General features: G+C 41.8%; 1 protein-coding gene across 1 annotated transcript in view; it reads right to left on the reverse strand.

Moving 5' to 3' along the window:
- LOC131351665 (AT-rich interactive domain-containing protein 3B-like) overlaps positions 1-26335 on the reverse strand; it is a 57426-nt gene that overhangs the window by 12764 nt on the left and 18327 nt on the right. The window contains exons 3-4 of the mRNA XM_058387159.1: positions 15608-15682; positions 15219-15291 (exon numbers count right to left, since the gene is read on the reverse strand). Coding sequence (XP_058243142.1) covers positions 15219-15291; positions 15608-15682 — 148 coding nt within the window. The remainder of the gene's footprint in view (positions 1-15218; positions 15292-15607; positions 15683-26335) is intronic.

Raw genomic sequence — 26335 nt, forward strand, 5'->3', positions numbered from 1 at the left:
AAAGATGATAAAAAAATCTTCACACACATGTTGGTAAATTCTTTCGCTGAAGGATGCTTATCAGGCCAGAGACTAGCTACAGGGCATCAGATATCTGATCTCACAAACCATGGGGTTTTCTTTAAAGACTTCTTTCCGGACATTGAAATATGCAGTAATTTTCCCGGCATCAAATTCTGTATTAGACAAGAGGTCACCACTTCCAAGCTCCAAGAGAAGCCCTTGTTTTCTCAGTAAGCGTGGGAGGTCGAAACAACATGGCCGCTCACGGCTATTCTTCTACTGTATATACAAGTATTCGCTTCTTACATCATCAAACATTCAGATATACACTATATTGCCAAACGTTTTGGGACACCCCTCCAAATCATTGAATTCAGGTGTTGTTTTTCAGGGGTTGGGCTCGGCCCCTTAGTTCCAGTGAAAGGAACTCTTAATGCTTCAGTATATCAAGACATTTTGGACAATTTCATGCTTTGTGGGAACAGTTTGGGGATGACCCCTTCCTGTTCCAACATGACTGCACACCAGTGCACAAAGCAAGGTCCATAAAGACATGGATGAGAGAGTCCTGACCTCAACCTGATAGAACACCTTTGGGATGAATTAGACTGGAGACTGCGAGCCAGACCTAATCGTCCAACATCAGTGCCTGACCTCATAGATGCGTTTCTAGAGGAACGGCCAAAAAAATTCCCATAATCACACTCCTAACCCTTGTGGAAGTTCTTCCCAGAAGAGTTGAAGCTGTTATAGCTGCAAAGGGCGGGACAACTCCATATTACATTCATGTGCATGTAAAGGCAGACGTCCCAAAACTTTTGGCAATGTCGTGTATTCACTCATCATGTGAGCTCCTTATGCTCTTCATGATGTTTTCCTCACTTTGTAGTAAAGTTTTCCGTTATCATTAGGTGGTAAATTAGTTCTACACCCAGCCCCCGATCACATCGTGTACATGTGGGAGAATGGTGCACGAGGTATTTCGTCTGGTTCTCTCTCACTGGTGTGCATGGAAACTGCGGCAGGTGAAGTCTAAGTAAACAGACGTGTACAGATTAGGCAGAGGAGTTGCAGATTAGCTGCACAGTATGTAGGTCATCAGATAAAGTCATGCAGCACCTGACTGAGAGAATTAACACAGACACACACACACACTTCTTTGAGTAACTGAAAAACAATGCTGTGGCTTGCCACAATATACACCCAGCTCTTGTTTTGAAGACCAAAACACTTTCTTTCCTTTATATTAAATATTCCAAGGTGGTACAAAATAAGGTCATCAGACTGATTTACAGACTTCACACACTTCTAGAGTCAAAAAAATAATAATAAAAAATCCCCCAGAATCAAACTGAAAAATGTAAAAACTCCTCAACTTTTCGCCCCCGCATGACCTTTTAACTGGTTTAATATTTTAAATATTTTTTATAATAAAAAAACATATGTTAAAAAAATTAAGCAGTTGAAAAATGAAGCAATTGAAAAAATGAAGCAATTAATTTGATGTTATCTGTGTATTAAATTTTAAAAAATTATAAAAATAAATAATTATGTTTTATAAATAAAGAAAAAATATTTGTTTTCAATATAAGAATTTAAAAACACATTTATTATAATTTTTTCAACACATGTGAGTAAACCTAAGTGGGATTAAACAGTATGTTATGAACTTCTACTTTAACTCAAATCTATTTTATTTATTTATTTATTTAGCTATTTTTAATTAATTTATTTAGCTATTTTTAATTAATTAATTAATTTATTTATAAACTCTTAAGGCATTAACCATCATTCACACCATGAAGCCGCACAAATACCTTAACGAACGATCTGCTTCCGCTAAAAGGAAGTAAACGCATCTACATTTACTATAAATATCTACATTTAGGAAGATGTGGTCATTAAATTCCTGCTAATAATAATAATAATAATAATAATAATGAACTCGTTTTCAGGTCATGGAATAGGAACAGAGTTGCGTGTATGTCGTAAATATTTAAAGAAACGTTAATTAATACACGTGTTAACTTACAGCGTTAACATCGGCGCTGACTTATTAATGCTGGGGGTTATTGTTTGTTGGTGTTTAATAATGAAGTGAATGCTGGTGTGTAAGAGAAGCTTCGCCTTAATGTAAAGAGTTATTGAAATAAACAAATAAATAATTAAAGGCTCATTAAAAAACACGTCCTCGCTCAGAGAGACTGGTCTGTTTGCCGCATTTAATTCTGTCGAAAAGATGTACCTTTAATAGATGCATATATATATATATATATATATATATATATATATATATATATATATATAAATATATATATATATATATATATATATATACATATATATACATATATATACATATACACACACACACAGCTAACTCTAAAATGAAAAATGACATAAAAAATAATTAGTATAAATTTTTTTTTAAATATTTTAAATATTTCTAAAATATATATTTCATGTCTTTGAAATAAAATAAAGTCAATTCCAATATTTTAAAGTTTCAGACCCTTTCACATGAGTTGCTTCCAACTATTTTGTAAAATTTATATATATAAAAAAAGTGAACTTTAATCTTAATTTTACGTCTTGGGATGTAAACTGCTACCTATCCACAGAGGCGTGTTGTAAAAGGAACAGAAGAGAAGATGTATTATTGCGAAGCTTTCACCACAACGATGTTCTACATGCTGAATATTATGAGCGGTTGTATAAGAGATCATGTACCTATTGCATGCAGACATTTCACTCTCTCTCGTTTCAGGTAGAGGAGTTTTCTTAGAAATGATGTCATACTGCAGAGGGGATTTTAATACAGGAAGGTTAAAGGCTTTGTGGCCGACCACAAACTACTGAAATCAGCAACATCACTCCAATCAGGAGTCACTCTCAGTTTCTGGTTCTTTTTCTGGGCTTCCTGAAACCAGTGTGTGTTTGATTGATTGGCGTGTGTTGGACAGGTGTGTGTGTGTTGGATAGGTGTGTGTGTGTGTGTTGGATGGATGGATGTGTGTGTGTGTTGGATGAATGTGTGTGTGTGTGTGTTGGATGGATGTGTGTTGGATGCATGTGTGTGTGTTGGGGCTGTGTGTGTGTTGGAAGGATGCGCATTGGATGGATGTGTGTGCATGTGTGTTGGATGTGTGTGTGTGTTGAACAGGAGCGTGTGCTAGATGGATGTGTGTACTGGAATGAATGTGTGTGTGTGTAGAGGTGTGTGTGTTGGATGGATGTAAAATGGCAGCACTTGCAGGTGTGCCTAAAAAAGAGTGGAGGTGGAGAATGACAGGAAGGAGAAGGGAAGAAGGGTCTTGGCTCAGGAAGATGGGTCACCTGAACAAAGAGGTAGGATGGAGGAGGGGAGAAGACAGGACGAGTGAAAAGGGTGGATGACATGAAAAGTGAGAAGGCCACTTTAACTGTAACCCGAGTGAGCGCACTCCCTCAGGACGGCTGGTCAAAACTGATCGCAATCTAATCAACACCTCATCGAAACGCGAGAGCAGGACGGAGGACAGCAGGAGGGAGGAGTGCAGGAGGGAGAGATCGCCTAATGTCCTGACACAGCACACCGGGTGAAAAGATGGAACGGCCCTAGGGGCTTGGGGTGGGGGTGGAGTTGGAGGGGGCAATGTTTGGGGGGGGGGTTGGTTCAGTGTTGTTACTGTTCTTATAATAGAGCTGCAGGGTATTTTAGGTTCAGAAATGACAGGGACTCAAGTAAAAAGGTCTTTAACAGTGCTAAGAAACTGAAAACAGAAAAACAAGAAAAACTAGAAAGAGGAAACAGCTTTATCTATTCTAGTAAAAGTCTCAAGGTGGACGTGTGTGGAGATGGCTCAGAGATAAAAAAAAAAAAAAAAAAACCAAACATATTTAAGATTAAAATCACAAAAGAAAGTATAAACAGATAAATGAATTTAAAAAAGCAAAAAAAAAAAAGAATAAAAAAATAAAAAAGAATTAAAGGAAAAAAATAGAATAAAATACAACTTGAGTCTGAAGTTTAAAAGAGAGAGAAAAAAATAGAAACATAATTTGAGTCTGAGGGAGTTTAAAAAATAAAAAAAATTAAATAAAAAAAAATAAAAAAACAGCTCGAGTCTGAAGGAGTTTAAAAGAGAAAAAAATAAAAATAAAGATAAATAAACAAAAATACAACGAGTCTGAAAGAGTTTAAAAGAGAGAAAAAAATAAAGATTAAAATAATAAAAATACAACTTGAGTCTGAGGGAGTTCAAAAGGGAAAAAAAAAGATCATTTTTATTCAGCAAAAGGTTAACAGCAACCTGAGCAGAAGAATGATCGGGTCTAGTAATGGTTACAGATCATGAAAGAAACAAACAGAAAGAAAGAGTAACTACAGTGATCTAAAGAAAGAAAGATGAAAAAAGGGAAAAAGAAAGTAAGAGGAGCCAGCATGCAAACATTAGATATGGGAAATTACATAAACATTCAAAAGAGACTAGATAAATAATTACATAATGATCTAAATAGAGAAAGGAAAAAAGTAACAAAGAAAGACAAAGAAAGTAATAAGAGCCAGCACACAAACATGAAAGAAGGGAAATTAAATAAACAGATACATACAATGGATTATTTATTCCTTCTGAGAGAGTGAGTCAAATAAAACCCTTTATCCGTTGCTTATTGAAAATAAAACGATGAGGCACAGGTTACTTTCACCATCACAAATCTCATGACCTCTCATTCACATCGCTTTGCACTTTCGGCTTCATAGATACTGAAGAGGGGGAGGAAGAGGGAGAGGAAGAGGGACAGGAAGAGGGGAGGTGGTGGGGGGTTTCTACCTGTAACTGCTTTATTTTCATGTGTTAAATGAGTAATGGGTTTAGGATCCATACTGACGTGGAGTAGACTGGACTTTATTAAAACCCAATCATTTGGGACGTTTGGAATCAAATCACGTCACGTTACACTGATGATCGTATCGCGTCGTATCGTATCACATCGTATCATATCACAGCGGCAGCTGCTTTGTCTCGGTGTCTTTCTTGGAAGGAGCCGAACGCCTCGGAGATTAGAGACGCTTCAGAGAGACACGACGAACGAGAGAGAGAGAGAGAGAAAATAACAGTTATTTGCTGACACAACATCCTGTCTCTCTAACAAATGACCAAATATGAGCTGTGGAGCTGTAACAGTGGATTCCCCTCCCACCATCTCTCTCTCTCTCTCTCTCTCCCCCTCACTCTCTCTTTCTTTCACAATTGGTGATGTCTCTCTCCCTCTTTCACAATTGATTTCTCTCTCTCTCTTTCTCTCTCTCACAATTGATATCTCCCTCTCTCTTTCACAACTGATTTCTCTCTCTCTCTCACAATTGATATCTCTCTCTCTCTCTTTCACAATTGATTTCTCTCTCTCTCTTTCTCTCCTCACAATTGATATCTCCCTCTCTCTTTCACAACTGATTTCTCTCTCTCTCTCTTTCACAATTGATTTCTCTCTCTCTCTTTCTCTCTCTCACAATTGATATCTCCCTCTCTCTTTCACAACTGATTTCTCTCTCTCTCACACAATTGATATCTCTCTCTCTCTCTTTCACAATTGATTTCTCTCTCTCTCTTTCTCTCTCTCACAATTGATATCTCCCTCTCTCTTTCACAACTGATTTCTCTCTCTCTCTCACAATTGATATCTCTCTCTCTCTCTTTCACAATTGATTTCTCTCTCTCTCTTTCTCTCCTCACAATTGATATCTCCCTCTCTCTTTCACAACTGATTTCTCTCTCTCTCTCTTTCACAATTGATTTCTCTCTCTCTCTTTCTCTCTCTCACAATTGATATCTCCCTCTCTCTTTCACAACTGATTTCTCTCTCTCTCACACAATTGATATCTCTCTCTCTCTCTTTCACAATTGATTTCTCTCTCTCTCTTTCTCTCTCTCACAAGTGATATCTCTCCTTCTCTCTCTTTCACTCACAGTTGATCTCTCTCCCTCTCTCTCAGAACTGTGTTTCTTTCTTTCACAGTTGATCTCTCTCTCTCTCTCTATTGATGATTTCTCTCTCTTTCACAATTTACCACCCCCCCCTCTCCTTCACAATTGATTGTGTCTCTTTCTTTCACACTTGATCTCTCTCTCTCTCTCTCTCTCTCTTTTTCTCACACACAATTGATGATTTCTCTCTCTCACCTCTAATCCCCCACCTTTTCTTCCTCGCCCTTAAAGCAGCTAGCACCTGTAATGGATGAGTGGATGAGTGGTGAATAATAATATGGTAAGCTGATGATCAATGCTCACAGATCAGCTGCTGAGATTCTGCTCTGGATGATTCAGAGGTAGAAACAAAACGCTGGCTTTTCTGAGACAAAAGATGCTCTCTAAAAGATCTTAGGAAGAAATTCTAGGGAAAAGGAAAGCCTGTTCGGCTAGGAGATGATGAGGAGATCCAGGAAATCATATGATCCTGAGCATCATCATGTTTCTTATTCTTTTGTTGATCGAAAAGTACGATTTGTTGAAGTCGAAGCTCGGCAGAAAAAAAAAAAGTACAGAGAAACAGCTACACCTGTACCCATCCAATGCAGATTGTATGGAGATGTAAATGTGATTCTAGGAATATGCAAATGACCTTCTGCCTGATTTGCATACTGGAGCTTGTGGGAGGAATAAAAATAATCGGTGGCACCGTGAAGCGATGTCCAACAAGCAGATAAATTCGATTCCTTCTACGCTTCTTACGCATTACGAAAATGACTTTTTATCCATTTAGAGTTACGTTTAATGTTAAAACGTGTTCATTTCTATGAGCACTTCTGTTCTAGCAGCTAAGGCGGATAACGCATCTCTTCTTGGACATCTGAGTGAAACTGAAGACTCTCCGAAAAACGTGAAACAGATCCTTACAGAAAACGTCACGATATTTCCATTTCCATTTCCATTTGGCAGACGCTTTTATCCAGAGCCACGTGCAAGAGCGCTTTGAAGTCTCTATCAATGAACACATTATCACCGGTTCAATAGGTCACAGACTTAAGAACACCATCAGCCTAAAAATCTGTCTTTTTACACAACATACAACAATACGTCAAACAAACAGGGAAAATAATAGCTAGGTTAAGTGTTTTGGGAACAGCTGGGTCTTTACAGTCTGTTCGGACGTCTAGAGGAAGTTCATTTCTCCACCTCGGTGCCAGGACAGAGAAGAGTCTAGACGTATACCTGTCTCTTTATCCTGAGAGATGGTGGGATCAGTCGAGCGTGATATTGACGGTTATACGTTTTCTTTGGTAACCTAATCACTTAGTTATCAGGTTTCGACAATGCTGATCATATAAGATGGCTGTTGCTATGGAAACAAAACTAAATTAGAACCCGCACGTTAATATCGACGACGGTCTGAGCTGCTGATCTAGGAAAAGGATCGACGTCCGAATTCGACGGCGCCGTTTGTATACAAGAATATAAGATCTTTACAAACCAGCATGTGCAACAATCCGTGCAAACGATGGTTTCACTGATAATAGTCGCATTCCTCATATCCATTTAAGGCCATGTTTAGACACGAGCGGCTTCTCCTTCTTGCAGTGACTCAGGCTGAAGGAAAACTGGTTTTAATCCCCTACCTGACTGGATGGGTGGCTTTATAAACACTGGCGGCTGCTGCTGAATGGCCGTGTCAGGAACGGTTGTAAGTGAAATGATGTGGTGAAGATGTGACGGTTCGTGTGAGCAGGTGAGCATGAGGATCATGTTGGATTGCTTGTGGTGAAGATGGTCACTGTTGTGAAAGCCTGACTCAGAGGTATTTACCCCTCTGGGGTCTGTATGGTGGTGCTGCTCATCTGTAAACTGTTTGGCTCAGAAGTGGGCCTCCAGGTCAGAGGGGAGAAGGAAGGAAGTAAGACAGAAAGATAGAAAGAAAAAGACAGACAGACAGAAAGATAGAAAGAAAAAGACAGACAGACAGAAAGATAGAAAGAAAAAGACAGACAGACAGAAAGATAGAAAGAAAAAGACAGACAGACAGAAAGATAGAAAGAAAAAGACAGACAGACAGACAGACAGACAGACAGACAGACAGACAGACAGACAGAAAGAAAGAAAGAAAGAAAGAAAGAAAGAAAGGCTGGGGGGAAAATCCAGCTCACTCCATTCATTCATTCATTTTACACACACAGAGAGAGAGAGAGAGAGAGAGAGACACAGAGAGAGAGAGAGAGAGAGAGAGTGAGAGAGAGAGAGAGAGAGAGAGAGTGAGAGAGAGAGAGTGAGAGAGAGAGAGACTGTTCAGGGTCAGAGATATAAAGCAGAGACAGTAAGCAGCCAAGAACACAACAAATCCTGGCTGTTTAGACACATTACGACTAAACTGTGATGTCAGAGGAACACAGGAACATTTCATACAGAGGATCCACAGACTAGAACATTCTGGTACCATTGTTTACTATAACCAACACACTGGTTTCTGTACAAATCTACTTCAGCAATCTATATTATTAAAATAAACCGTTAGGAGGAAGTATGTTGTTTGATCCCTTCATATTCTTCCCAACCACACCGCCCACACCCTCTGGTCCTCCTCTACTGGTATGCTCATTATTCCTCCATCTAAACTGTGTAGCTGTAGTGACTGAGCTTTCAGAGCAGTGCTTCTTATGAACTTTCAAAAAAAGGTTCCTACAGAGCAAAACCATTTCCAGAGCACTTTCACCAGAACAGCTGATTCTTCACAGAGTGTTTAACTACCCAGAGCACCTTTTCCAGACCTGCCGCGTTCTCCAGACCATCTCCCCAGAGCACCTATTACAGACCATCTCCCCAGAGCACCTATTACAGACCATCTCCCCAGAGCACCTATTACAGACCATCTCCCCAGAGCACCTATTACAGACCATCTCCCCAGAGCACCTATTACAGACCATCTCCCCAGAGCACCTATTACAGACCATCTCCCCAGAGCACCTATTACAGACCATCTCTCCAGAGCACCTATTACAGACCATCTCTCCAGAGCACCTATTACAGACCATCTCCCCAGAGCACCTATTACAGACCATCTCCCCAGAGCACCTATTACAGACCATCTCCCCAGAGCACCTATTACAGACCATCTCCCCAGAGCACCTTCTCCAGACCATCTCCCCAGAGCACCTTCTCCAGACCATCTCCCCAGAGCACCTTCTCCAGACCATCTCCCCAGAGCACCTTCTCCAGACCATCTCCCCAGAGCACCTTCTCCAGACCATCTCCCCAGAGCACCTTCTCCAGACCATCTCCCCAGAGCACCTTCTCCAGACCATCTCCCCAGAGCACCTTCTCCAGACCATCTCCCCAGAGCACCTTTGCAAGACCATCTCCCCAGAGCACCTTCTCCAGACCATCTCCCCAGAGCACCTTCTCCAGACCATCTCCCCAGAGCACCTTTGCAAGACCATCTCCCCAGAGCACCTTTGCAAGACCATCTCCCCAGAGCACCTTTGCAAGACCATCTCCCCAGAGCACCTTTGCAAGACCATCTCCCCAGAGCACCTTTGCAAGACCATCTCCTAGAGCATGTTCTCCAGACCATCTCCCCAGAGCACCTTCTCCAGACCATCTCCCCAGAGCACCTTCTCCAGACCATCTCCCCAGAGCACCTATTAAAGACCATCTCCTAGAGCCCCTTCTCCAGACAATCACCCTTGAGCACCTTCTCCAGACCATCTTCCCAGAGCACCTTCTCCAGACCATCTTCCCAGAGCACCTTCTCCAGACCATCTCCCCAAAGCACTTTCTCCAGACAGCTTTCTCCACAGCAGCAGCACCAGACTGCCTTCCCCAGAGCAGCTCCCACACAGCACCATTTTTAGAGCTTCAGTCAAGCTCCAACAGACCACATCCTCAAGAAAACCTTCTCCACATCACCTTCTCCAAATAAACACGTCCGAGGTGTCCCATGTCCCAGTGTCCTTAATCCCTGCTGCATTCCCAACACGCTCTGCACAGACTGAGCTATGACTCTTAACAACAAGCTCTGATCTTTCTAACTGTTGATTATTAATCTCAGTCTTCTCTGAACCTTATCATCTCTCTCGACCCGACTCACGGTCCTACAGTCAACCCGACAGTTTCAATCATCTATCAGTCAATCTACACCATAGATTTCAAAATGTGTGCATACGTAGCGTGTGTGTGTTTTATTCCCACAGTGCCCTAAAGCCCCCAGGCTCCACTGTGCCGCGTGTCCCGTCCTGCAGTGGGTGTGTGTTCCCGTCCTTGGTGGGCAGGTCTTTCCCACGCCTGGTTTCATTTGTGGTCTGGAAGCGCACACTGACGCTATCTTTAATCAAAAGCAAACATGTCCGCCTTTCTTTTTATAGCGACGGGCTCGGCGATGATTAAAAAGCGGACAGAGGGGAGAGACCCGCCTCACGACGGGAATCTTCACCCTTCCTCTAACGTGTGGTTTGTGTGCGTCGCCGTTTTCTCCGCCCACCTCCTGGCGCTATAAATTTTCTAACGTTTGCCCGACTAGCCCCGTTTTTCTTTTTTCTTTTGCTTCGACTCCGAGCTGTAGCTTTCGCTCGTCTCTTTTGCGGGTGATGAATCGCTCCCTTCCCGAGGAAATGAAAGACCGCCGTCTTGTTTTCCGCATGTGGACAGCCCGTTTCCCCCCTTTCGTCCGTCTCTCCGGTCCTTGTCTGCTCTTTTCATCTCTCTCTCTGGTCTGGAGCTGGTCAGTGGAGAGCCCTGTGTTTTACAGGCTCATTAATCATTGTGAGGGACAGCGAGGGCCCCTAATCCAACCCCTTTCTCTCTGCACGCACAGCACAACACAACACAACACACACTGACCGACCATGAAGTGTGTACTATACTAATCACCCTTTTTTTTGCACCAAAAGTGCACACTTGTGACGTGTGTTTACTATCGCACTCTGAACCATTACAGACGTGTGTGTCTGAATGAAGCTATTGTGACAGAGTGTGTATGCTCTGTATAATCCTGGTCTCGGAGGGTGTGTGTGTGTGTGTGTGTCTGTGTGGTAATGTATACACTGATTCCCAGGAGGCCATTCATGGTGTAATTGGTGCTAACGGAGTACTTGGCAGTGTGAGACTTCCTCTGTCTGTTTACGTCTCCCGCTCATTTTTTTTTACACACAGAATAAAAAACAATCAGATAATTTTCATATTTGTGATGTTTCTTGGGGGTTTTTTATACACTGTATACACTTTCCATTTCTTTACACACTCCCACCTTGTTGCTCAGCACTGTAGGTAGCTTCTTTCCGTGAACAGCGTGTGTTAATCGTCCTCTGGCCTACACTGGTGTCAGACCTGCTGGTTTTTCCGAAACAGACGTGTCACTGAGGTGTTTATGAGGCTGCGCTTAGATTGTGTGTCTCTTTCACTTCCTCAAATACAACCATCCTTCATCCAACACACATACTGATGCACCTGCACTGCCGGGAGAGAGAGAGAGAACTAAACAATAAGACAGATAGAATGAGAGACAGACAGACAAACAGACACATAACCGAGAGAGAGAGACAGAGAGAGAGAGAGAGAGAGAGAGAGAGAGAGAGAAAGAGAGACAGACAGACAGACAGACAGACAGAGAATGAGAGAGACAGAAAGAGAGATAAAGAAGACACAGACAGACGAAAAGAGAGATAAAGAAACAGAAAGAGAGAGAGAGAGTTGGGTGCCACCAAAGTGTCAAAATGTGTGTGTAGGCTTTGCTTACACTATATGTGGCTTTCAGTGCACAGGGGGCCCCAACCCCGGCCCCACTGAGACTGTTACACACAGCTGGCCAAAATTCCTTAGCCATGACCAAGCGCGCACACACACACAAACACACACACACATTTATGCCCTCAAGACAGAGGTGAGATTCTCCATCACTGTCCCTTTACCTCTGAAATAAAAGCTTTCCGACATTGCAACACACACAAACACACACACACACACACCATAACTACTATTGTTTTTAGCATTTAGACCCAAAGGGAAATACTGCATTTAGATGAAGACACGAGTTATTATTTTTATGACTACACATATCTAAGCGTCTACGATCACGTCAGTTGTGCGACAGCAGCAGATGTGAGAGTTTTAACAGTTGCTTTGTTACTCCAGAAATGACAGAGAATGTGCGGAAAGTACACAGCCACAGGCTTGGCGTTAAATTACTGCTGAAACTTGAGGAAATGATCCTTATATATATATATATATATATATATATATATATATATATATATATATATATATATATATATATATATATATATATATGTAAAATGTATGTAAATATATATATATATATATATATATATATAGTGGACCACACACACCTCAAGCCCGGTACTCAGTCCACTTCCATTTCTTTTCCAGATATTTTACATTCTCCATCTGCAGCTTACAAGTTCCCGGGTCTTAATGTAAAGCTGACGGGGTTAAACACCCTGCTGTAACGACTTCTCCGTATGACCGCTCTAACACTCACAGAGATTTTCCAGGCCTGACCCACGGATTAAGACAGGGACATTAGCAAAGACAGCACCCCGAAGTGACTGAACGAGATCTGTAATGCCACTACAAACAGTCTGTACGTTAAAGCAAATAAATAATGTGGTGCAGCTTCTAGTCAGGAAACACAGAGGCCGCAGCATTTAAGTTGAGATTTATCTTCGTCAGATCTTTAACGCTGGTCTGCTGCTCTGGAATGCTGAACAGTTTGGTCTGATTTTTTCCCCCTCCATATCCCTATGTATTTTATTCCTCTTACAGTGCAAAGTGTACATTTTTATCCATTTATAGTTAGGTTTCATTTTGTGGAAGGTCCACATAACTAGTTAGTGTCATCACTGATGTTACAGCAGCTGCACCAGATGTTCCTCTCTCTCCTTTGTCCTATCTCTTGAGGTTAAGAAGAGAAAAAAAATACAAAATCAAATAAATCTACAACTTTAGTTATATATCTATATAGAGTTAGAAGGGGTTAGAAGGGGCAGAACAGTAATAAGCTAGCAATAAGACTCTCAGGATGGAGAGATTCAGGATGGAGAGACTCAGGATGGAGAGACTCAGGATGGAGAGACTCAGGGACACTCATACGCTCACACTCTCATACGCTAGCTCACACACACACTCATATGCTCACTTGTACACACACTCATACTCGTACACTCACTCTCGCACAGACTCACTCACACACACTCACTCAGATGAGCTAAAAGCATGTCAGTGCTTCAGGTCATTAAGCCGCTCAAATGAAGGACATATTGCTAATCACACATTTCAAGCCTTTCTTCTCGAACCTGCTACATCTCCTCTATCACTAATGTTTCCACTGGAAATGTTACAGGCAGTGGTGCAGTTATTTGGTTACTTCTGTGTGTGCTTCACCAGCACTAGGTTCATCTGCAGGTGACAATGGAGCGCATGAACAAAACCTCATTCATATTTTAATAAGTGCTTTAAACGTCCAACCTCAACGGGCAGAGACAGATGTGCAGAGCAAGTCATTTTTCACCTGCTGTATGAAAAACTGTGCTGGGAGGGAAATTCTCACCTTTCATCCGTGAAGCCAAGAGAAAGAGACAGACAGACAGACAGACAGACAGACAGACAGACAGACGGACAGACGGACGGACAGACGGACGGACGGAGCCGAGAGCCGTCTGTGGTCTGCTGCTAATAAATAAGATTACATCTTACTGATGCTATCAGATAGACCTGTCAGCACGTGTTAGAGACCTGGGTTAGAATCTGTCCTCCCACCTGATATCCCAAATCCAAATACTAATCACTCCAATAAATAAACAAACAAACAAACAAACAAACAAACAAATAAACTAAACAAATATGTATGTCAATAATTAATTAATTGATTCATTCATTCATTCATTCATTAATTAAACAATTGTGAGCAAAACATTCAGTGTTTACGCTCAAGTCTGTTTCAACATGGCGGAAAACACAAAAAACAGCGAATCTGATTCGTCTAATCAGCGACAACAAACAAACAAACAAACAAATAAACAAACAAACCAGTCTATAGAAATCTTTTCAGCAGCACTATTTAGACAAACTACAGATATCACTGTAATGGCAAAACTCCTAGCTCACACTAACACACACACACACACACTTCCTTATAAACACACTAACTACACACACACACACACACACTAACTTATAGACACACTAATGCACATACTAACACTCATTCATACACATACTCACTAACACACACTCACACACTCATTACAGCTCTCTCATTAATATGATCCATCAGCTGTTATAAACACACAGTAGAATCTAGCCTGAAGAAAGAAAGATTATTTTTCAATATTAAAAGTTTCATCATTTTAACTTTCAGTAATCTGGTGAGATTTTATCAGGTTTCTCGTCTTGTGTCATTTGGTTCATGAGACCTGATTGCTGAACTGCTTCATCTGATCACTATCACATCACCTCTCCAAATTCCTGCAGGGTTAATCTGCTGTTCATCAGGCACTAACACATGCCTGACAGCCACACACACACACACACACACACACACCAGTGTCACAACCTGCACACGCTCAGATACGCCTTCACAACACTCTAATGTACACATGGAGAAAACTTCCAACATAAAGAGCATGGGAATGATCTGATCTGACTCTCAGACACTACCACATAGACACACACACACAGAGTTCTGCTAGGCACTGTGTTGAAGGGATGTGTGTAGTCAGTGGGAGTGGTCTCTCCTCGGCTCAGAGCTAATCTAATCTAATAACAGTGTGTGTGAAGCAGAGTGATGAGGAAGCAACTCTATAATAACCTGCACTGCGTAGGGTGGAACCCAACTGCCCTAACACCCTATAAAGTGCACTATGATGGGGAGGAGTGTAGGAGGGTGTGTTATTGACGTGTGTGTGTGCGCATGTGTGTGATGTATTTATATCAGCACTGGATAAGTTGGTAACATGTGTGCAGTGAGCAGAACAAATCCATCAACTCAAAACACCAATCTGTGCGTGTCTGTCTGTGTGTGTGTGTGTGTGTGTGTGTGTGGTTACAGGTGAAGTCAGCTTCTGTCAAGTCAGCAACACTGGTCTATAAGCGACAATGGTATGTCACACACACACACCCACACACACCCACCCAGCAGCCACACAGTGAGAGGGTAAGAGAGCGAGAGAGTGTGTAACCACGAGAGCAGAGAGAACAGCACACACACCAAAAAAAATCCGACAGATCTACCTCTTTTCTGCATGAAGGTGAAGAGATCATCCAGAAACTCCTTCCTGTTGGGGTCACTGTCCAGCTCATACAACTGCACAAGAGACAAACATATTATTATTATTATTATTATTATTATTATTATTATTATTATTATTATTATTATTAAACACACCATACACTCATGCCAGTACAACTACAATGACAGAGAGAAAGAGTGAGAGAAAGACAGAGAGAGGGGACAAAGAGAGAGATGGGAACAGACAGATTGATGGGCAGGCAGAGAGACAGAAGGACGGATGGACAGACAAACAGACATACAGACAGACAGATAGATGGGCAGGTAGACAGACAGACAGACAGACGGACGAACAGACAGAAGGACAGACAGACAAACAGAAATAAATCACCTTGGCGAAGTCTCTGGAAGCCTCTCCTCTTGTTCTGTTGCTGTCTGATTCCTCTCCCCACACGCCACTGCCATTCTGCAGAGAGACCATCATCATCATCATCATCATCATCTATAATCATCATCAATGATCATCATCTATAATCATCATCAGTTATCATCATCAAGAAATGTTGATAATGTCCTCAGTATCATCATCATCATCATCATCATCATCAGATACAGACATCCTCAATCAGTTATTCTCATTGAAATCATCATAATAAGTTCCTTCTCCTCCTCATCATCACCATCAAGTTATTATCAGTTCCTCTTCATCATCAACATTACCAGCATCAGCTATCATCATCAGTTTCAGATCATAATCATCATCATCATCATCATCTTTATAATTTTTATTATAAAAATGATAATTATCCATACACATTTCATATCACATACACAGTTCCAGAGCTAAAAGTGCACCATCTCCCACTGGTCTGTATCAGATCCGATATATAAATCTGAGTGCAGCAGCTGAAAGCTCAGTGTCTGAAGCTCCGCCCACTAGCCCCAGGGCATCTGATAAGTTTCAGCAATCAGACTGAATCTCTACGCGTCCATCATGGACACGGCGACGCAATGAAGCACAAAGGTTATTAAAAAGTTGCCTTATAAGAACATTTGGCCATGTGTTGACCTAATTGGTGGGAGGGGCATTCTGTCACTCTCCTGTCAATCACAGTGACACTAGCCAATCATCTGTGCAGAAGAGGTCAGTTCCTCTGAGTGTGTAAGTGATGTGCGATAGCTAGCGATTAGCCATCTGTGTGGCGAGGGTTAAACAGTCTTCTTCTTCACATGTAAAGGTGAAACATACGAGTGAAAGCTGTACATCTGGCCCGAGAGAGTGAGAGCTGAAACCCGACACCGCGCTGACCGGGACTCTGAAGTCCGTCTTAAAGATCACGCAGATCTTCGGTGAGCTTTCGTTTGAAGTTATGCAAAACGGCACGTTCCTGACAGACGTCACCTAGCAAGAGTCGTTTGGGATTACTTTATTTTCTCCTGCTTAATAATGCACGCGGTTCAGAGTGAAATATTCATGAGGGCTAAAGTGATATGGAAGTGAAGGCAGTCGCTGTGGATGAGTACAGAATACATCACACAGGCCGCGTTAGACCCCAGATACTGAGCAGTGCACAGGAAGCCATGATGGACTGCTGGACAAACAGGACACACACATTCACAACACTGATCACAGCATTCTGATGGATATTCACAGCTGCACCTCACACACACACACACACACACAATTCAGGATCATCAAAGTCCATGTGCAAGAACTCTCTCTCTCTCACAAACACACTCACACACACACACACACACACACAGAAACACCTCACTTCAGGCCTCCCTCACAGGTGTATCTTCCCAGGAAATGGTAAATAAAGTTGTCCTCCCATTTAACCCCCATACAACCAGAGGCCATCTGTGCAGCACCTCCATCATTTATCTACCTCCACCTCCATCCCTCCCTCTTCATCCCTCCATCCCTCCCCCACCCAGCTGCATTCAGCGCACCCCCGACACACACCCCCCCCCACCCAAAACAGCTGCAGTGGCAAGTCAAGTTCACGAGCTGTGGTGCTGGGGGACCGAGGGGTGCTAACACACACACAAAATCTCTCTCTCTCTCTCTCTCTCTCACACACACACACACACACACACACGGGGCTCATGGGGGTGACCAACGGCTGCGTAAATAAGGGCTATAGGTCGGTGGAATGTTCCGGACAGGAATGTCAGTTCAATGAGGAAACAATAAAAAGCCTTGGGAACAAAAACAGGCCTCGTTTGGAGAGGTGTGAGCAGCCGGAGCGCAGGGTCTGCTAACGTTAGAACTGAGCAGAGAACACACAAACACACATATGCACATTTGCACACACGTGTGCACACACACTCGCACGCACACACACATGCACACACAAAGACAGAGGAACATCATGCCACAGAACAAAGCAAAGACATTTAAAGGACGTACATTATCTTCCTGTGCATTTGGTTAACTCATTTCCATCTCACCCTCCAGATGTTCCCGGGAAATAATCAGCAACTGTGTGTCTGCGTATGTCTGCACACATGTATGAACATGTACATGTGTGTGTGTGTGTGTGTGTGTGTGTATGTGTGTGGGGGGTTGTAGGACAAATGGAACCGTCCTCACAGGAGCTGAAGAAATCCTCTCGTGACGCCAAATACAACAAACTGATCAAATCACCACACTGGAGAACTTTTCAAAAACAAATAATTTAACACAGAACAGGAGAAAGTGAATTATTCACAACCCAAATCTATATATGGACATGGACTCAGTTCCAAAGTGAATTGGTCAGCGGTGTAAACGGCTCTCAAAAATCCCGATCTCTACAATACACTAATATACTGTAATACAATAGAAATACTGTAATACATCACAATATATAGGGGAAGAAAACTGTTTTGAATAAAAGTAACTGTAACTAGGAAAAGGAAAAGTATATAAACGTTTCTAGTTGTTATAGTTCCTTAAAAAAATGTGTCAGAGATAACAGGAAGTTGTGTTTCAAGAATGTGTAAAAGGAAGAAAAGTATGAGGTGTTTGTCTTTACTTAGCCAAATGATGCAAATGGGTGTGGTATAAGAGGAATAAATCAATAAGAAACACACAACTACTCTGAATAGTGAATGTTGTTAAATCGTGATACTGACACGTTATCGTATCGCTCTAGCCCTAAGAGTTTCGACTAATATTGTGTCTTTTGTTACAAGGAACTCCTTGTATCCTCCTCACTAAACCCCGCACCTCCTCCTCCGATCCGAGTCAGGTGTCTTACAGCACGGCAGTGACAGGGCCTCGGGTCTACAGTGCTGTGATTGAGAAACTCTGACCTGCAGGATCTGACCTCAGACAGGACCGAGCGCTGATATCTACAGAGTTAATCTTTAATCAGACTCTATGGTTTGATGTCCCATAAATGCACAGGTCATGCATTACCTATTAAAGCTAAGCAAACAAGAGCACATGCGTGCGCACACACACACACACACACACACACACACACACACGCACACACACACACGGCAAACAGCACTACAGAGTGATCAATACAGCTCGATTAAACAAAAACACACACACGGTTTGATCAAAGTGTACGGCTCGGTGCACTGCAGCTGAATTCTCAGAACCAGAGGACTCAAAGCCATGCTACGTGAGACATGAGGGGTGAGACGCGAGGGGTGAGACGTGAGGGTTGAGACATGAGGAGACATGATGAGGGAGACATGAAAGGGGAGAGACAAGAACAGAGACAAAAGCAGGGAGATGAGAGGAGAGACATGAGGGGTGAGACCTGAGGGGAGACACAAGGGGTAAGACATAAGGGGTGACAGAACGAGGGAGACAAGAGGGAAACGACAAGAGAGGTGAGACACAAGGGGAGACCAGAGGAGGGAGACACGAGGAAGGAGACATAAAGGAAGACACAAGAAATGAGACACCAGGAGTAAGGGAGACATGAGGGGAGAGACACAAGGGGAGACATGAGGGGAGAGACACGAGGGGAGACACGAGGAGGAGACACAAGAAGCAGAACACGATAAGAGAGATACAAAGGGGGAGACACACGAGGAGACACGAGGAGGGGAAGACGAGGAGGGTGGAGACTTGAGGGTGGAGACACGAGGAGGGGAAGACGGGGGTGGAGACTTGAGGGTGAAGACTTGAGGAGGGTGGAGCCAGGCCTGAGGCTGTGAGGGCGTGCTGCAGTGACATGGGTGTACAGGTGGACACAGAAAGCTGAAATCAGATTTAAATCAGCATTCAGGAGAGCCAGACGGTACACAAATCAGAATTAAAATGAGACGCGTACGCAAAATGTTCCTGTGAAAGAAACACACAGCAAATTCGGGGAAGTCTCGGACACGTCACCTTACTGAGGGGAGTTTCTCTCTTTCTTTTGTTTTATACATAAAAGTGTGAAACCTATCGCTCTCTCTCTCTCTCTCTCTCTCATATATATATATATATATATATACACACACATATGTATGTTGAGAGTCTCTCCACATCCACACAATAGAAATCGAAACAGAAAATCTAAAGCCATCTGCCCCTCTCTCTCTCTCTCTCTCTCTCTCTCTCTCTCTCTCTCTCACATACACACACACACACTCTCCCAGACCATCTCACTCTTTCAATTTCGGTCTTGCTTTTCCCATATTTTACTCTTAATGTTTGTCTCTCTTGTTTTCCCTTCATTTTTCAGTCTCTCACTGTTAATCCATCTCTGTCACTAGTTCTCTCTCTCTCTGTCTGTCTGTCTGAGTCTCTGTTTCTGTCTGTATGTCTCTCTCTGTCTGTCTGTCTGTATGTCTCTCTCTGTCTGTCTGTCTGTGTCTCTGTTTCTGTCTGTATGTCTCTCTCTGTCTGTCTGTCTGTATGTCTCTCTCTGTCTGTCTGTCTGAGTCTCTGTTTCTGTCTGTATGTCTCTCTCTGTCTGTCTGTCTGAGTCTCTGTTTCTGTCTGTATGTCTCTCTCTGTCTGTCTGTCTGTCTGTCTCTCTCTCACTCTGGGGATGTGTCCATCTCCTCTGGAGTGACCGGTGCAGACCTGCTCCTTGTTCAGTGTGGGAAAGCGTCAGAAATCCGTGATGTGTCCGTTGTGGACGTGTTGCGTCTCGCCGAGGAGCTGTGGCCAGTGCAGGAATGTTCAGACTGTTTGTTCAGGCTTGGGTCAGCTCCTGGGTGTCTGCTGACCGCTGCTAGCTCACTGCTCTCTCTCTCTCTGAGATCAGACTCTACAGTAATGTGTAGGTGCAGGAGACGCCTCATTTCAGTCACACTCTAGTCTTTCTTCTTGGCTAAATCTAACCTACTGTCTAATCACTGTTTGGAGAAGATATCATCAACCTTACAGTTACCGCTAACATTAGCCGGCTAGCCCGCGGCTGACAAACACGCTGTTGTTACTATGCTGTGATTTCCGTTTAAACCTGTGAATGAATGAGTAAAGTTTGCTGCAGCTGTTAAAGTGTGCTTAAAGTAGCTGCTTAGAACAAACAAACAAACACTTTACACATCGAAGCGCCGAGGCGAGAAATAACGCCATTACAGCTATCATGTTACCACTTACAAAATCACCATGGAGGTTCACGTTAGCAGGAAAGAGGAAATAAACGTGTCCGCACGCACTCGGGCTAATCTCAGCTCGGACCCTGGCTTTCTCGCTGACTGTGCTTTTTTTCTGAATGCTCCTGTCTTCAGGATTACACAAACAACCAAGGGAAGAGAGATAGCAAGATAGCATATTCTTACAGGAAGTAACAGATAGACCAGTTTCTCTCTCTCTCACACACACACACACAAAGAGAGAGAAAGAAAAAGAGAGAGACAAAGATACACAGAAAGAGAGATAGACAAAGAGAGAGATAAAGAGAGATGGAAAGAGAGTGAGAGAGACAGACAGTGTAAGCAAAATGGAGGGTGAGACAGACAGAGAGAGAACAGAGACAGACATATGTAAACATACAGTGTGAGAGAGAGACACACACAGAGAGAGAGAGTGAGAGACAGAAAGAGAGACAGAAAGAGAGAAAACAAGACAGAAAGATGGATAGAAAGAAAGGGTGACAGACAGACAAAACTAAACAAAAATACACAAAAAAAAGAGAGAGATAGAGAGATAAACAGCCAGAGAGAGAGTAAGAGAGACAGACAGGGTGAGCAAAATGGGGGGCGGGGGGCAGAGACAGACGTATGTAAACATACAGTGAGAGAGACTGAGAGTGAGCAAAAAGAAAGAGCGAGACAGAACATGCAGAGAGAGAGAGAGAGAGAGAGAGATAGAGAGATAAACATACTTCCTTTACATAAACATACAGAAAGGTTCGTGAGTCATTTGACAGAAATCCAAAATGAATCAGAATCAACTGGGAGTCGTTTGAAGAGTTGATACGAGTACGACACACCGATATGAGTGCGATTTCCATCGAGTGACCACAAACATGTGCAAGACAGTTGACTGGAGGAACAGAGAGCCACACCACAAACACACACACACACACACACACACACTATACAAACTATACATGAGGGCAGGAGGATGTATTCGAGAGTGTGTTAAACTACGGCTTATAAAAATATCTGAGAATCCTCAGAAGAATGGCAGTAACACCACAGAGCGTGTCAGGATTCATCACACATCACATTGCAAGAAAAGACTCGGTACAGAGAAAGTCACATTTCCACTCAAACCAGTCTCACACACACACTTGAACCTGATCATAGCTGTAATTTGACATGATAAAACATAGGCAGGAACGTGTTCAAACTCACACGTCCTCATTCTGAGCCACAAGATAGCCATCTTTATATTCCTAATTTACTCCATCAGCCCATTCACACACCATGGCCCTCTTTCACCAGTCTGGATTCAAAGGATTTATTTTTGTGGAAAACTTTTTTTCTGCGTGCGAGAGTTTATACACAAGAAATCGCTCCATTAAATCCACAAAAACCTTCGTGTCGAGGTCCTGAGTGTAACTGACTACGATACGTGTCACAAGATTTCTCCGAGTTCTAACTCATGGGTTTGAACTTGTGGGGACATTTGGCTGGTCGTCGTTGAAGAAAACAGAGCGAAAGAGAGAGAGAGAGAGAGAGCGCAAGATAGAGCAAGTGAGAGAGAGAGAATGAGATAGAGAGTGTGAGAGCGAGAGAAAGTGTGAGATATAATGAGATAGAGAGTGCGAGAGAGAAAGAATGAGAGAGAGTATATATTATATATATATAGAGAGAGAGAGAAATTAGAGAGAGAAATTAGAGAGAGAGAGAAATAAGAGAGAGAAATTAGAGAGAGCATTAGGATAATTTAAGTAAATGATGTTGGAGTGTCTTTCCACTTCACTCTGAGATCATTTACTAATCCTTAGACTGATAAAAACACATGCACTGCATATTTCTCTCTCTCTCTCACACACACACACACACACACACACCCGTGCAGACATGAATGTAATAAACACGCCACAGATACGCCACAGGCAGGCTGTAAAGCGTGTTGTAGAACAAGTTGTGTGTGTGGAGAGAAGTGAACAGTTACATGTGCGTCTCTACAGTAAACTCATAATGGGCCGTGGGACACAATGATATTTTTTTTATTTCAGATGACACACACACACACACACACACACACACACAAACAAATCCAATAACACGCTGGAGAAGCGACCAGAGGCTGAGCTTCCAGTTTTACAGCCTCATCTGCATGGCTTTTTCACACCAACTTAATAACAGCAATTAACAGTTAAATATAAGACAGCATTCCTCTGTGTGTGTGTGTGTGTGTGTGTGTGTGTGCCCATCACCTGCAGCAATGTATCATCTGACAGGTAGTCATTTTATGAACACAGATTAGTGAGTAGCGGCATTCCACACACACACACACACACACACACAATATATATATACATACATATACACACACACACACAGGAGTGGTATTGCATAATATCACAGACCTGATACTCAGAACTCAGGCAAATTATAAACACACACACACACACACACACACACACCACAGTTGCTCGGGTCAAATCCCTGTCACCAAGGTTCTATATTATACACCCCTCCCCCACTCCCTCTCTCTCACACACACACACACACAAAAAAAAAAAACTGTAACACACACAACTAACACAGCAGTAATATACACATAGAAGTAACACACTGGAGAAACACACACAGAGCAGTAACAAACACAGAGTGGTAATACACACACAGAGGAAACAAACTGGAGTAACATACAGAGCGGTAACACACACACACAACGGTAACACATAAACCCACAAACACACACAGCGGCAACACACACACCCACACAGAGGTAACACACACAGCAGCAACACACACAGCAGCCACACACACAGCGGCAACACACACAGCCACACAGAGGTAACACACACAGAAGCAACACACACCCACACAGAGGTAACTCACACAGCAGTAACACACACAGCAGTAACACACACAGCAGTAACACACACAACAACACAGAGGTAACTCACACAGCAGTAACACACACAGCAGTAACACACACAGCAGTAACACACACAGCAGTAACACACACAACAACACAGAGGTGACACACACAGAAGCAACACACACCCACACAGCAGTAACACACAGCAGTAACACACACAACAACACAGAGGTAACACACACAGCGCCAACACACACACCCACACAGGGGTAACACACACACAGCGACAACACACATTTTATAGAATTAATAATCTACACAGCTTGGCTGAATGCTGGCATCTGATTGGTCAGAGAGTGTGAGTTAAACTCGTACAGCAGCAGCAGCACAGCTCTCTCTCTCTCTCTCTCTCTCTCTCTCTCTCTCTCTCTGGCTATAACGTGAGTGACAGGGTTATATTAATCCTCTCCTTCTTACGTGTTATTGTTTCTATAGTAACAACACACACACAGGGACTTGAACAGCACACACTCCACATGATCTATGACTAATAATCAACTAATAATCAACTAATAATCAACCTGCTGTTTATCAGTCACATTTATTCTGAACTTTTATTCACGTCTGTGAAGGAGGCTAGAGTTTCCACGCTTTGGTGCAGTCACAGGAAAGACTTTCACACAATAGTCTACACTTTTCTAGAGAGAGAGAGACAGAGAGAGAGAGACTGTTTAATTAATGATCCTAATCACATCATCTTAATTCCAGAAAATTAACTCCTGGTGTTGTTTCATATATTTTACATACATCAGAAAATGTAAAGACAGAATTCCCCAACAAGCTAAATCTGAATGTTTAATAATTAGTTCTACATTTTCTAGGGACACTTGTGTATTTATACATTTCTTTATTACTTTCCTTGAACAGATTAATGAATGAACCTTGCGTATTTAGCCGCAATGGGAGATGACGTTTATGGAAATAAAGAGCTGGGGTTTTGCATAAGTCTAGTCAAAGGCAAAGTCTAGAGCTTTAGCCTGAGGCCTACACTTTAGCCTAGTCTTTATCCTAAAGGTGTCGTATTCGGCTCTATATTGTGATGGTTTGTGATTAGTCGAGCGTATTGAGCGCTGCGATAGTGATATATTACAGACACCTATAGCATTCAATAACAATCAATAGTGCTGTAACCATTAACTTATGATAAATTGGTCAGCATGGGTGAGTGTTGTTCCAGCGCAACACCATCGGGGTCCTGGGTTTGGGGGCAAAAGCTAAAGAGCTTAGCTTTAAAAAGAAAATGCTAGGTCTTTTAAACAGATTAAAGCCCAAATCAGAGAGGAAGAAAAAAAATCCATTTTTACTCCAAAGGTCAAGTATCAGAGACAGAAATTGGAGAGTTACAAAACATTTAACCACTGGCTATTAACCTCATGATCTTCAGCTTCTTGATGATGCAACAGTGCTTATTTTAATGGGTCACTGTAATGACAATTTCAAGCTACGTTAACTCGTGACGTTATGAAGCTATCACCTATACAATACCTTTAATATTGATTGCGTGTCAAAAGCACAGCAATATGAAGAAAATGAATGTACAGAACATCATTTGGTGAATTAACACTGGCTTTGTGTGTGTGATTTTTTTGTTTACGCCACAATAAGCTCTTTTCATTGGTCACAAATTATGTCTCCTTCCAACTGCGAGCACAACCACGAGTCTAATGATTCCTTAGAAGTGTAAAAAAAGTCGAGAGGTAGATGTGAAGTTGTCGTGTTAAACACGTCAGAAAAAATTACATATTAAAAAGAAAAAAGTTCCCACATTTAAGCCTGTGTGTGTGTGTGTGTGTGTGTGTGTGTGTGTGTGTGTGTGTGTGTGTGCTTTAACACTCATTCACCATGAAAGTTAAGAATCTAGTCCAACTTGTTTGTTTGTTGTTTTTTTGTTACACAATTAATCTTCATACATTTTTGGCAGGTTGTTTTGTCCACGAACCAAGATGGCCGCCCACGCAATTTATTTATTTATTTATTTTAAAGCTGGTTTATTTAGCATTTATAGTAAATTAAAATGCTATTGTGGAATCGGTCCACAAAAAATTAAGAGGAAATATCTTGAATCTTGAGCCATATGTTTCTATGACAACAAACCAAACATAGATCATTAAACTTTAGGGTTTTTTTTTTATTTTATTTTATTGTATTTATTAAAATAAATATCAAGCTGAAATATTTTTATAATTTCTTTTATTCAGTTTGCTCATTCTAAAGCTTTTTTTTTTTATGTATACAGCTATAAACTATAAAAATACAGCTTGAAACTCCATACAAAAAAAAACTAGATGTTATAATCTAACATTATCTTTATTATAATCGCATAACAGGAAATGTGAGATAACTTCAATTTATTCGAGTTGAAATATCTTGAATCCTGAGTCATGTGTATCTAGTATTTTCCTATTATAAGAAGACAACAAACCAAACTTTAAACTAGCTTTTCAAGCTTAATGTTAGTAATAAACAATTTATTTAAAAATAGATAGATAGATTTTAATCATTCAAGATTCATTTTTTGGTAAAAGGAGAATTCACAGCTTACAATAAAAGAAATAAAATAAAGAAAATAACTTGAATAAAAGAAAATAAGTAAAAGAAAATTCACAGCTTAAAATAAAAGAAATAAAACAAATTAAAGAATTAAAAGAAAAGAAATAAAAGAAAATTCAC

The sequence above is a fragment of the Hemibagrus wyckioides genome, linkage group LG04 (genome assembly GCF_019097595.1).
Source record: "Hemibagrus wyckioides isolate EC202008001 linkage group LG04, SWU_Hwy_1.0, whole genome shotgun sequence".
NCBI classification, from domain to species: Eukaryota; Metazoa; Chordata; class Actinopteri; order Siluriformes; family Bagridae; genus Hemibagrus; species Hemibagrus wyckioides.